This window comes from Cervus canadensis, chromosome 17 (assembly GCF_019320065.1).
Source record: "Cervus canadensis isolate Bull #8, Minnesota chromosome 17, ASM1932006v1, whole genome shotgun sequence".
NCBI lineage: Eukaryota > Metazoa > Chordata > Mammalia > Artiodactyla > Cervidae > Cervus > Cervus canadensis.
Window position 1 is genome coordinate 7,729,461 of NC_057402.1, and position 13,191 is coordinate 7,742,651.

The 13,191-nt window shown below is 61.2% G+C and overlaps 2 gene segments (V, D, J or C); both read right to left on the reverse strand.

The window, feature by feature from the left end:
• LOC122455145 overlaps positions 1-13,191 on the reverse strand; it is a 204,149-nt gene that overhangs the window by 127,821 nt on the left and 63,137 nt on the right.
• LOC122455148 lies at positions 718-9,525 on the reverse strand. The segment is given in 7 exon segments: positions 718-993; positions 1,197-1,339; positions 5,648-5,968; positions 6,090-6,413; positions 6,651-6,716; positions 8,159-8,260; positions 8,422-9,525. Coding segments are annotated over 7 exon segments (1,149 nt in total).

Below are 13,191 nucleotides of genomic sequence, written 5' to 3' on the forward strand. Positions count from 1 at the left end.
GCACCCGAAACTGGGACTGCCAGAGACGGGCTGCCCTCCTCCTGGTCTGAGAGGGGAGGCCAGACAGGAGCTGCCTGAGGCCAGCACCAAGGAAGGCTGTCTGCTACACTGGCCTCCCTGCCTGGGGGCTGCCTGGGGCCAGGGCCACACCCTTGCCTGCCGTGGGAACTCTGGACAGCGGCAGGAGGGCCAGGAGTGACTGGGAGCTGACCAGTGCCAGCGTCTTCTCCAAGCCCCTTCCGGCAGCACTTTCCTCCACACCCTGCCCTCCATGAGGGGTGCCTCCTCCCCGTCTGACGGGGGCTCCGTGTGCCCAACCTCTCCCACTCGCACCACTTAGGGCCATCCCCTGTGTGAGTGTGCACGCGTGCGCACGCCTGAGTGGTACACGGGCACACGTGCTTTCATGTCTCTACGAGAGTGAATCCATGTGTGTGCATGTGTGTGTGGATGCAGACCTCCGCATGTGTGCCCACGGGCATGTGTCTGCATGTGTGTGCACCCGTGTGTGCAGGTGTGGACGCACATGTCTGGTGTGCCCAGTCCCTTTGGAGCAGTAGGCTCGGCATCTTCTTCTGGAGGCAGCCCCCTGCTGCGTGCCTGACCCTGCCCACCTCTCCTGTGTGTGTGGACACACTTCGGTGTGTGCCCTCGGCCTCCTGGGTGCTCTCACCTGCAAGATCTGAGGGCTGGGGCACAGAAACAGGAGGCAGGAAGAAGGATCAAAGCTCTTTATGTGGCGGATGGTGGGTGGGGAGGCAAGGGGGCTGCAGCCAGGGCCACCGGCTCTGGGGCTGCAGGGCCAGCCGGGGGCCCCCTCTCTGCACCATGATGTCCTCCTCGGGCTGGGGGCTGGGCTCTGTGGTGGACAGAGGGTGGGGCCGCAGGGTGGGGTCCAGCGTGGGCTCCTCTGCCCTCTGGGAGCAGCAGGCGGTGTGGAGGCCAGGTTCTGTCTGTGCGGAGCCTGGTGTCTTCTCTCCAGGGCTACTTCACCTGCAGCAAGAGCCCCGGGGTCAGGAAGGGGCCGGGGCCCCCACGTTCGGGGCCCCTGGCCAGCTGAGCTGGGACCCCCACCTCCCTGTGGCCCTGGGGAGCGGGTCCTAGCGCCTGTCCTACTCCAGGGCTGAGTGGGAAGGGGCGGCTTCCTCAGAAACCCTGGCCCTGGATGCAGGGCCCCACCTGCCCGGGCCACCTGCCTTGATGAAGGTGACGAAGCCGCCGTAGACCACAGTGACGAGGAAGAGGGCCAGGAAGGTGAGCCAGAGCGGGCTGGCATCCTCCACGTCCACACCATCATTGCTGCTCTCGTCCAGGCTCCAGGGTGGCCAGGTGGCCTGACCTGCGGGGGAGCAGGCGTTGCTGAGGCCTGGTCCATGCCCACCCCAGCACGCGGCGGGCCGCCGACCATGAGGGGTCTGCCCGAGGGGTCAGACCCCACTGGCATTGGGGCCCCATGTGAACAACCTTCTCCCTCCTGGGCACAGACGGGGCAGAGAGGGGTCACAGGGCCCGACGGGGTGCACAGCACGGTGGGGCAGACAGCCTGAGCTGGTGCGCGGGTGGCCCCAACACCGAGGTGGATGCATGGGCCCCGCCCCGCAGGCTGCAGCGACAGCCGCTCGCAGAAGCGGTTGCTGTGTGAGGGTGAAAGGAGAGACCGGGCCGGCATCCCCGCGGGAGGAGCGGCGTCACGAGGGCCCCGGGTCAGGAGAGTGGAAGGGAGCCTCGCGGGCTGCAGCGGGAGTCGGCCGAGGGGCCGCACAGGAGGCCAGGGCAGGCCGAGGCTGGGAACAGAGGCTTTAAGCCAGGGCTGAATCTGTGCGTCAGAAGTCAGTCCTGCTGGGTGTGGGGCGGGGGCCGGGGTGGGATGGGCTGGCCAGCTCAGCACCCTCACGTGGAGCTGCACTCCAGTCCAGTGGGAGGGCCCGGGGCAGGGAGGAAGCGCTGAGTCCCAGGACCCATCGCTCGGCCCGGACTTCCGAGCCGCTCTTTCCATGAGCATTCCTTCCCTGGGGGTCCGCCTCGAGTCTGACCAGAGCTGCAGGCTGTGGGGTCTGCAGGGCTGCCGTCTGGGAAGCACTGGTCATGGCACAGGAAGTGAGCACGGAAACTGTGTGCTCGCCCTCTGTGGAATCTAATGATAAAATACCAATGCATCTTGGTTTCCGTTTGTCTCAGTTTTCCACTAATGAGTTCATGTCATGTTCTACAGTGGTATGGGTGCATGATTCACTGGAAAAATTTTCAAAGGCAGCAGCCCTTTGCCACGGAGAACCTGAAGGAACCTGTTCTAGACACATGAAATGCAGGGGTGAGTGGTCTGGGGGTCGGTGAGGCTGCTAAATGCGAAGACAGGACCCCTTGGATGCGCTCTGTTCGGGTGAAGACCAGGAGTCCCGGCTGCACATGGCCCAGCCCTGGAGGTCAGGGAGGTCGTCTCAGACACACAGGAGAGCTTGTGTGAATGACAGGCAGGAGCTGCCAGGATGAGAAGGTGGGAAAGAGTTCAGGTTGGAGCTGAGAAGAGCCGCAGGAGCTAAAGGTCACGCCCCTTGACCCGTCTCTGCTGGGGCAGGAAGTGCCAGCGGGCAGCCCTTTGGGAAGAGCCGGTGAAACCGCGGGGCAGGACGTTTTTCTCAAGGCAACAGAAGCCACCCACAGAGCTTAAGCTGAGAGCACGATAGCAATTGTTTTCCGCTCCAAGATCTGGGTCACCTGCAGTCTAACTTTATTTGCTGTTTTCATTCTGACTATGGGTGAAGGTTTTCTGCTTCTTTGCGTGCCAAGGGAATTTTGATTGCACGCCGGACATGGTGCACAGACAGTGAGCGTGAAGCCGATGACGTATGTCTACTTTCCGTGGAGCGCGCGCACACTTTCCTCTGTCGGGCAGGGAGGGTGAGGAGCTGTGTTTTCACTAGGAGTTGAGCTGGGCTGGGCGGCAGGTTCCTTGGCTGCTGGCTCCCGGTGTGGGAGTGGGGGCAGGCCCCTCCTCCCAGGGGGAAAGGCTCTGAGCCTGGACCTCTCCTGCTGTGGCCCCGCCTGCTCTCAGGAGCTGCTCGCAGCAGAATCCCTAGGTGGAGGGTCAGCGAACCCAGGGGGTTTTTTGGGGGCTTGTCTGTACCCACACCCCGGGCCAGCCTGTGTGGGAACTAAACCTCGGCTGGTTCCCTCACGTCCCTCTCATCTCACAGACGCCCAGGCCTCTCCACCTGTGTTTGGGATGAGGATAACTGCCAGCAGCCTCTTCTGACCTAGGAATTTGGGCCAGTTGGACACTGAGTCTTCGACTTGTCTGAGACTTTAAATAAATATGATTTTTACAGTTTATTTGGCGTTGACCTTTTGTTACCATGTTAGTGGCTGACCTACTAGCTTCTACATCCTAAGTGGAAGCAGAACTTCCACTTAGTTCTGACGGGTGTTTGACGGGTGTTTGAAGGTCACCTTGGCAGCTGAGAGGAGGGTGGGCTGAAGGGGACAGCCCTCGGCCGTGAGACCGGCAGGGACAGGCGGACTGGGGTGGGGTCTGTGGACAGAAGGGGCCAATCCGAGGGGCGTAGGACTTGGGCGGGTGGCTTGGCTTCTGTGATGACGGAGGGCGGAGGGCTCTGGCTGCAGTTTGGGGAGCTGGACTGACGCAGGTTCTCAGGAGATGGGGCCTGTGGTTGAGAAGCCTGGGACCCCAGAGCAGGACCAGGAAGCAGAGGCCAGGGGCCCCCGGGGGAGCCTTCCAGCTGCTACTTTGTGAGAATGATGACCACAGCTGCAGGCCTGGTCTGAGCTGCGAGTGGCCTCCTTTGAGAAGAGTGCATGGCGGTGGGCTGGGCCTGGAACCGAGAGGGCGGGGTGGCCTTCAGATGCAGGTGGGTGGGGCGGGGTGAGGGGGGCTTGGGGGTCCTTCAAGGAAAGCAGCAGACCCCTCAGGCAGCGGTGTTAGAACAGGGGCAGCTGGCCCAGTGAGGAGGAGTTGCCGTCCTGGCTGTGGAGGGCCAGGCTGCCTTACAGGGAGCGGCTCTGGCTGTCCTCCTCTGGTCTGGAGGAGGGCCCACCGGGGAAGGCCCAGTGGCTGGTCAGTCTCTGGGCTGGGGCTGGTGCTGGCTGTGGTCCCCTGGAGCGGGGCTTTCCCCCCCGCCCCTTCAGGGGCCTGGGGTCTGAGCAGGCCTCCAGCAGCCTCTGCCACTTGCCCTGTACAGAGCATGGCCCTGGCTGCTGGACATAGCTTTGGCCCCTCAGGAAAGTGGGAGGTTTGGGTCAACGCTCTGGGGAAGGCCAGTCCAGAGTGTCTTGTGACTCGAGGCTGCGCAGTGCCTGGGCTGTCAGGTGGCCGGTCCGGGGCGTGGGCGGGCTGGGTCTGCAGGACGAGGCCTGCAGGGGCACACGTGGTGGGGGCGGGGATGGGCTGGGTCTACAGGCCGAGGCCCGCAGGGGTGTGTGTGGTGGGGGTGATGGTGGGTGGGCTGGGTCTGCAGGATGAGGCCCGCAGGGGTGCGCGTGGTGAGGGTGATGATGGGTGGACTGGGTCAACAGGACGAGGTCCGCAGGGGCACGCATGGTGGGGGTGATGGTGGGGGCGTGGGCGGGCTGGGTCTGCAGGATGAGGCCCGCAGGGGCACGCGTGGTAGGGGTGATGGTGGGGGCGGGGACGGGCTGGGTCTACAGGACGAGGCCTGCAGGGGCGTGTGTGGTGGGGGTGATGGTGGGTGGGCTGGGTCAGCAGGACGAGGACCGCAGGGACGTGCATGGTGGGGGTGGGAGTGGGTGTGCTGAGGTGGCCTCCCTGCCCACCAGTGGCACCCTGCATGGCCTTCAGGGTGCTGCCTGCCAGGCCCCGCTCTCTCTTGAGGTGTCGGGGCGGGGCTGTTGTCTGCACACCCTCCCCACTCGGCATGGGGCCCACAGCAGCTCAGGCCTGCAGGCTAGGTCCCAGACCCTGGGCGAGCCTAGCCTTCTTCTCCCAGTGCCCACTGCCTCGGGCCCCCGTCAGACACCTTCCCTGCCGGCCCCCGCGTTGGGCCGCCTGGATGCCTGCTGGCCTGTGTGTCCTGCCGCCTCCCTGACTGGCATGTCCACTGCGGTCTTGAGGGGCTGGGCTGTGTGCTACGGTGTTGGGGGAGGACGCCTCAGAGGGGAGGGCAAGCCCTGGGCCCCCAGACCCCCTCCTCTGTGGCACCTGCCCCTGTGTTCCTCCAGGAGGCCTATGGTCAGGGGCCGCTGTGGGTGCTTGCGGATCAGAACCCTCTGGGTGCCCAAGTCCAGCATATGTGCCCTCCAAGGTGCTGACTGGGCTCCCAGAAGGGCGGAGGGCTTGGGAGCTGAGGAGTCTTGGATGTCCCCAGAGGGCAGCTGTTGAGGGTGGCTGCCCTCACTCCCAGCCCGGGGGAGGCCCCTGCTTTGCACCCAGTGGCGGGCATATCTTGGTGGGAAATGACTGCTTGGATCATGGGGGGCAGGCAACACCTCCTGCCCTTTCTGGGCCGGTGTGTGGCCTGTGGACATGTGTCCGGGGCCAGTGGGGCAGCCGTCGGGCTTCCAGAGCCCGGGGGCCCCCGACACTTAGCGGCCGCATCCCTGCTTCCCAGTGCCTCAGGGCTGTCCTTCTGCTCCCCACCCCGTGTCCTGGCTGCCCCAGGCCTGTATGACTCACCACCAGGGTCCAGGCTGCAGCTGCCGTTGAGGAGCGTCCGGGAGGCCTCGTGGCTGACCACACAGGTGTAGGTGGCCCCCGCGTCGTCCAGAAGGCTGGAGACACGCAGGGCGCTCCAGGTGCGGAATGAGGCACGCCCGTCCTGGGGTGTGGGCTGCGCCGTTGCAAACTGCGAAGGCTCCATCTCTTGCTGGCCCTTCAGCCATGTGAGGAGGACGTCCACGGGTGAGAAGCCGGATACCTCGCACAGGAGCCAGGCAGGGGAGAAGAGGCCAGGCGCGGTCAGAGTGCGGAGGGTCAGATTGCTGGGCACTGAGGCGGCTGCAGGGAGAAGCCATGTTATGCTCGCGAGCTAGGGCTCCAGGGGGTGGGCGCCCCAGCCCAGGGGTCCCCTGGGGGAAGGAGGTGGCTGGGGTGCTGCGGGGCCCGCGGCTGCCCTCACCACGTTCTCTCTGTGCCATCAGGGTCACTGGCGACCGCAGGCCGGGGCTGCTCAGCGTGCAGGTGACGGTGGAGCCCAAGGCCCACAGGGACCTGGGCAGGGCCAGGCGGCTGCTCTGGCTCCAGGAGCCGTTGCGGTCCTGGGTGGGCCCCTCGTCCACGGCCCCGCTGTGGGGCTGCCCGTTCACCTCCCAGGAGAAGTGGGCGTGCGGCGGGGCCTCCCCTGTGGCCAAGCAGGTGAACTCGGCCTTGTCCAGGAGCCAGAGGCCCCGCGGGGGTGGGGGCAGCAGGCGGACGCGAGGGGCCTGGGTGTGGTTCTGACTCTCTGCGGAGAGGGGGAGGAGAGGTGTGAGGGTCTCGGTGGGGGAGCGGCGGGGTTGAGGGCTGGCCAGTGGCCCCAGGCCCGCCCTCTCCCCAGGGACCCCTGGTCTCTGTTGCTTCCAAAAGTGCGGTGGGCAGGGGCCCGCCCACCACTGAGCTGGGGTCTCGCTTGCAGGCAGGCTGTTACCGGTGCCCCTGAAAGCACTCCGCCCTTCTCCCCCACTCTGCCCAAGGGACTGACCTCTGCAGGGGTCCTTCGGACACACCAGTGTCTGGGCATCTGGCTGGCTGTGGCTGGTGGACGGCACTGTGGAGAATGGGGGGAGTCAGGGTCTCCTCCCGGCGCCACAGATGGCTGGGGCCATGGCCTCCCCACATCCTCAGCCCCAGGGGTGGCCTCCCAGCCTTCCCATCATCTAGGGGTCGCCTCTGCCAGTGTCTACAGCAGTGCTCTGGTCCCGGTGGGACCCTGGCTGTCCCCTTGCTGGTTGTGAGTATCTACGCTAAGTGCTCGGGGACCGTTCTCATGACCATCGCCAGGACAGCTTATGGTGAGAAGGACTAGCGAGCGACTGGCCATGGATTTGTGACAGCCAGGGGTCAGCCAACTTTTTCTATAAAGGCCCAGAAAGTAGATGTTTGAAGCTGTGTTTCCACACAGGGCTTCTGTCTGTCCCTCCTCCTGGTCCATCCCTCTAAGCTGGACAGGCCAGCCCTGGCTGCAGAGCTGGACTGGCCAGCCCCGGCTGCAGGGATCCAGCTTCGCAATGCATCTGGCCTCAGGCCATTCTCGAGCTGCACCGTGTCTGGGTCAGGGGCCACGCCCCGAGCAGACGGCTGGGCTTGTGCGGTCAGCAGGCCTTAGGCCCCAGGAGGGTCACTCCCCATGGGAGGGCAGTCCAGCACCAGAGTAGGAGGGCACAGCCTGTGGTCGCGGAGCTCGGCCCCCGTCCCCAGGGCTGCTGGATGGGCGACGTGGCCGCAGCAGTCTGGTCAGGGCTGACTGCCAACGCTCGGGGAGTGCTGGGCTCTGCACAGTGCCCCCCCACCCCACCAAGGTGACCCTCTAATCTGCAGGGCCCACCTCTCTCCTGATCGCCCCTGCCCGTGTGCCTGACCGCTCACCCCACACCCAGGGGTCATGCACATTGGTGGCAGGTTCTGCCCTGGACTGTGGGCATTATGGCCCACAGGCTGGGCGGGGGGCCACCCAGGGAGACATCACAGCCACGGCCCCCTCTTGGAGGGTCGCCAGTGGCCTGGGGGCCAGTGAGGGAACTGCTCAGCTCCCTCCTGCGGCTCCCGCTCTGGGCCAGGAGGATACCCAGGGTGAGGGGTGACTCTGGGCCCACAGCTGGGTGCCCGGCACTCGGAGAAGCTGGAGCCAGGTGCAGGTGGGGGTGAGGGCGGCCCTGCAGGCGGCACCATTTCCATGAGGGTCTCATTTCCACACGTGGGCTGGACCAGGAGAGCCCAGGGCTGGCCTGTGGGCCTCCCTCTCACTGCAAACCTCCCAGTGTGATCTGGGCACCTCACCCATTCACGAGGGGCTGAGGGCCACACAGGGGCCTGAGGTGGCATCTGCCAGTGCCCAGCTTGGGCCTGGCCCACGGCCAGTGTCCCTGAGCAGTGCCCCACCTTCCTGGCTCAAGGTGTGACTTAAGGACTCAACAGAGAAGTCGTGCAGGGCTGCCTGAAGGTGGCAGCGGAGGGACGGGCAGACAGGTGTGCATGGATGGGGCTGCTCACCTGGGCTGCTCTGAGTGTTGACGACTTTGTTGGAGCCCTCTGACCTAGGTGTCGTAGAAGGCGCTAATGTGGTCGGAGTCGGGGTTGGGGTTGACGCTGACACTGAAACCAGAGGAGCAGAGAGCAGGTGAGGGTCAGAATGTGCTGTGCCCTGGGTGAGGGGCTGCAAGGTAGACAGGAAGGGTGGGGGCCACAGGAGGCCGCGTAGGGTGGGCTACCCTGGTCCCACTCCCACCCCCGGCCATGGGCGGAACCTGGCTCACCTCTGGGGGCCACCGCCACAGTCTCGATGGTCTTTCCATCCTTGGGGTGCTGGACGCTGCACTCCAGGTGGTCCTTTGACCCCTGGGGGGCTCTCGGGGAGGGCAGGACCACCTGAGAGGAGGCCGACCACAAGCCGTCCCTCAGGACTCCGGGGAAGGTCAAGAATTTCTCACTGCTGACCATGCTGTTGTTCTTGAACTTCCAGGAGAAGCTGACAGAATTGGGCACGAAGTCCTGGGCCAGGCAGCCCAGGACCACAGTGTTCTTGTCAGATGGGGAGCTCTCACAGGACACCAGAGGGAAGACTTTCGGGTGAGATTCACTTGCTGGGGACCCGAGAGAGGACACAAGAGAAGAGGGGGGTGAGAGGCGTCCTGCTGGTTGGGGGTGCAGGCAGCTCCACCTTCTTTCTGGGACAGCGGAGCAGACGGCACACTCAGCCCTGCCAGCCCACCATTACTGCCCCCGGCTCAGCCACTTGGGGCCTGGCCCCAGGGTCTGGGGTCATCAATGAGACTGATACACACTCAGGCCCCCAGTCCTCAGCTCAACCAGTTCACTGAGGTCAGCCCACTGTTGACCAGGACAGTCCAGTGGGGTCAACTCAGTCCAGCTAGACCCACCATACTCAGCAGAGGTTAAACAGGCCCAAAGCATATCATCAGTTTGCCCAAGTCAATTCCAGGTAGTACATTTCTTCTGGACCTGTCTCAGCCCACCATGGATAACCCAATTCAGCCAAGCACAACCCAGCTCAAACCAGCTCAGCTCAGCCCCGATCAACCCAACTCAGCTCAGCTTAACCCAGCTCAGCCCAGCTCAGCCCAGTTCAACCCAGCTCAGCCCAGCTCACCTGGCTCAGCTCAGCCCAGCTCACCCGGTTGGCTAGCTCAGCACAGCTCAGCCCAGCTCAAGCCTGCTGTGGGTGGCCCAGGGCTGCCCTCACAGACTTGAAAGCCCAGTGGCTCTGATGCAAAAGGCTAGGATCCTGGACCCGTGGCCTCGGTTAAAGCCTCTGGTCTGTGGACACTGCCCAACTGGGCTCGTCCCTCCCAGCCTCTTCCCCCTCTCCTCCTGGGAGCCCATGCGCCCCTTCCCCTGGGCGCCCGATGCCTCCATCCCCACCCCAGCCCTTCTCCCAGCCCTTCTGGCCCTTCTCCCAGCCGTCAGTCACTGCCACCCTCCACTCTGGGTAAAAAGCTTGCTGGTGACTTTAGCTTCCCTACCGCATCTAACAGGCCAAGGCACGTTTGCCACCCTCAGATGGAGGCCCCGTCTCTGCTGAGTGGGCAGCGCTGCTTCTCTGGGAGAGGAGAGCCTGGGCACACGTTCCTGGGGCCTGGCCGACTTGGGCACACACCGTGGGCCCGAGTTCCTGCCCCGAGTCTCGAAGAGTCCTGGTGACTAACTGCTCTCTGGCAAATGTCCTCATTAAAAACCATGGGAAATGGATCTTATCTGAACCTGCTCCCAATTCTGTCTTTATCACAAAGTTCTGCTGAGAAAGAGGATACTCTCTAGCACACAGCAACCATCTGAACCCCAAAGCCGCGTTGACCGCTTAAGTGTAGATGCGGGAAGTGATCCCTGTGGGTGTGAAGTGCCCGAGCCATCCAGACAGTAAGGAAGGGGAGCAACCCTGGCCACTTTCTCCTAGAAACAGTCTTTAGGGAAAGTCAAGCTGAGCGGACTGGGCAGTGGTCACTTGAGGAATTCAGACAAATAGACCTCATGTCTCACAGAGTAGGGGTTGAAGACTGATTCCCCTTGATGTGAAAACAAAAACATCTCATACAGAAGGTCCCTGACTCACGACTCAGTGTTTTACTCTTTGACTTTATCAGGCTGCGAAAGCAACACACATTCAGGAGAAACCACACTTCGAATTTCGAGTTTCGATGTTTCCCCCTGGCAATGTACAGTCTGTCCTCTGCAGTGGGAGCTGGGCAGTGCAGTGGCTGCAGCCCAGACCTCTGGTGCTCAGGACAGTGAGCAACTCACACTCGCAGCCCTGCTGGACCCTGACAACCACCCTGTCTTTTTTGCATTCAGTATTCAGTAAATTACACCAGACGATCTGCACTTTCCATTAATAAAATAGGCTTGAGAACTTCCACATGTACAAGCTGGATTTAGAAAAGGCAGAGGAACCAGAGATCAAACTGCCAATATCCACTGGATCATAGAAAAAAAAAAGCAAAAGAATTCCAGAAAAGAGTCAACCTCTGTTTCACTGACTACGTAAAAACCATTGACTATGTGGATCACAACAAACTGTGGAAAATTCTTAAAGAGATGGGAATGACAGACTTACCTTACCTGCCCCCTGAGAAACTCAAAAAGCAGCTGTTAGAACTGGCCATGGAACAATGAACTGGTTCAAAACCAGGAAAGGAGTACGTCGAGGCTATATATTGTCACCCTGCTTATTTAACTTATATGCAGAATACATCATATGAAATTCCCAGCTGGATGACTCACAAACTGGAATCTAGATTGCCAGGAGAAATACTGACAATTCAGATATGCAGATGATACCACTCTAATAGCAGAATGCAGAGAGGAACTAAAGAGCCTCTTGATGAAGGTGAAAGAGGAGAGTCAAAAAGCTGGCTTAAAACTCATTCAAAAATCTAAGACCATGGCATCTTGTCCCATCGCTTCAGGGTAAATAGATGGGGAAAAAATGGAAACAGTGTCAGACTTTATTTTCTTGTTCTCCAAAATCACTGTGGACCGTGACTGCAGCCATGAAATTAAAATACACTTGCTCCTTGGAAGAAAAGCTATGACCAACCTAGACAGCATATTAAAGAACAGAAACATCACTTTGCTGACAAATTCTGTCTAGTCAAAGCTATGGTTTTTCTAGTAGTCATGTATGGTTGTGACAGTTGGACCATAAAGAAGATTGAGTGCTGAGGAATCAATGCTTTTGAACTGTGGTGTTGGAGAAGACTCTTGAGAGTCCTTTGGACTGCAAGGAGACCCAACCAGTCAATCCCTAAAAGAAATCAGTCCTGAATATTCATTGGAAGGACTGATGCTGAAGCTCCAATATTTTGGCTGCCAGATGTGAAGAGCTGACTCATTTGAAAAGAACCTGATGCTGAGAAAGATTGAGGTCAGGAGGCGAAGGGGACGACAGAGGATGAGACGGTTGGATGGCATCACCGACTCAATGGACATGAGTTTGAGCAAGCTCCGGGAGTTGGTGATGGACAGGGAAACCTGGTGTGCTATAGTCCATGGGGTCACAGAGATTTGGGCACGACTGAGCAAGGGAGCAACAACAAGGCTTGAGTTAGATGGTTTTACCCAAGTGTCAGTTAATGTAAGTGTTCTGAGCCTTTTAAGGCAGGTGAGGATAAGCCCTGGTGTTTGGCCTGCAAAGCACATTAAGTGGAATCCAAACTACTTTCAGCTTATGTTGGACTTATCAAGACGTAACCAGATGTTAAGTTGAGGGGGGTTGTTCAGACTTCCCGGGGCAGTGAGTCTGGCTGCCTCTCACAGCCCGGCGCCTGGCCTCTGGCACGTCCCGTGTGCTCTCTGACCTGGGTGGATTCCTCAGAATCCCTTTGCTGAGCTAACTCATGACCTGCCCACTGGCCTGGCGGCAGAAGCCAGGCCCGCACGTCCCCAGCTGCGGGCGGTCCCAGGAGACCCCCAGCCTCGGCGGGCCTGGGGCCTCAGAGCAGAGACTGTCCCTCCAGACAGCCCTGGGCCCTGCGGACTCCCACCCCACTGGGCGTCCTCTCAGTATCCCAGCTAGTATTGTAGCCAGAGTAACTCATGACGAACGCCCACGTTTCACCCCAGGTCTGTCCTGAGACGGGCGCCCGAAAGGCGGCCCTGGACATTCTGCAGGGAAGGACCTGCACTGAGAGAGCTGCTTCATCGCCAGGAGGGAGCCGGCCAGCTAAGACTGTGAGCACACTCACAGGGTGCACGGCGCACACACAGCCTCAGCTTAACTACCTTGAAGGAACAGCTCATTAAAGAGTACAAATGCATTGATAAAATGCACCTAAGACAATCTAATTTCTTAAACATCTACTTTGAAAATGAATATAAGTGAGCAGTTGATAGGCTCTGAGTGAAATACATTCAAACATGTGCTGACAACTGCCAGGAGCAGGGAACGGACCCCCCGCGGGGCCCCAGAAGGAGCCAGCCCTGCTGACACCTTGACCTTGGGTCCCTCCACCACACTGGGAGAGAGCCAGCTCCTGCTGTTCACGCCTGGCCTGTGCTTCTTTGTTGTCATGGCCCTCAGACACTCCCACAGCTCCTGGCCTGAGCCCCTCGGCCTGCGTGAGAGCCCCTGCCCTGTCGCCTACCACCCCCCTGGACCGCTGGAGGCACCTTGTGTGCCTTGGAGTCCCTCGCTGAACGTTCCCCTGCCTGATGGGTTGGGCTGCAAAGGACACCGTTTAATCAGAAATGCCTTCTGGGAGCCTACTGCCAGGAGGTGGCCTTCTCTGGGAACCACGTCCACTTCCACTCCCTGGGAGAGTCACTGTCAGGCCCCTGGCAGCCCCACGAGAGGCATCCTGGGAAGCCCCAGTCCCCCTCCAGCCCCTGAAATCACCTCCCTGGAGAGCCAGGTCACCCTTACCCGGCTCCCTCCTCTGGCCCCCAGGGTCTTCTTTCCAGTCCCACCGCCCACCCCCACCCTGGCCGTTGCTGCCATAGCTAACCTGGACCTCCCAGGGGCCTGAGTGTGCCACCGCCCCTGTCAGCCCCCACCTGGACCCATAAGCTTA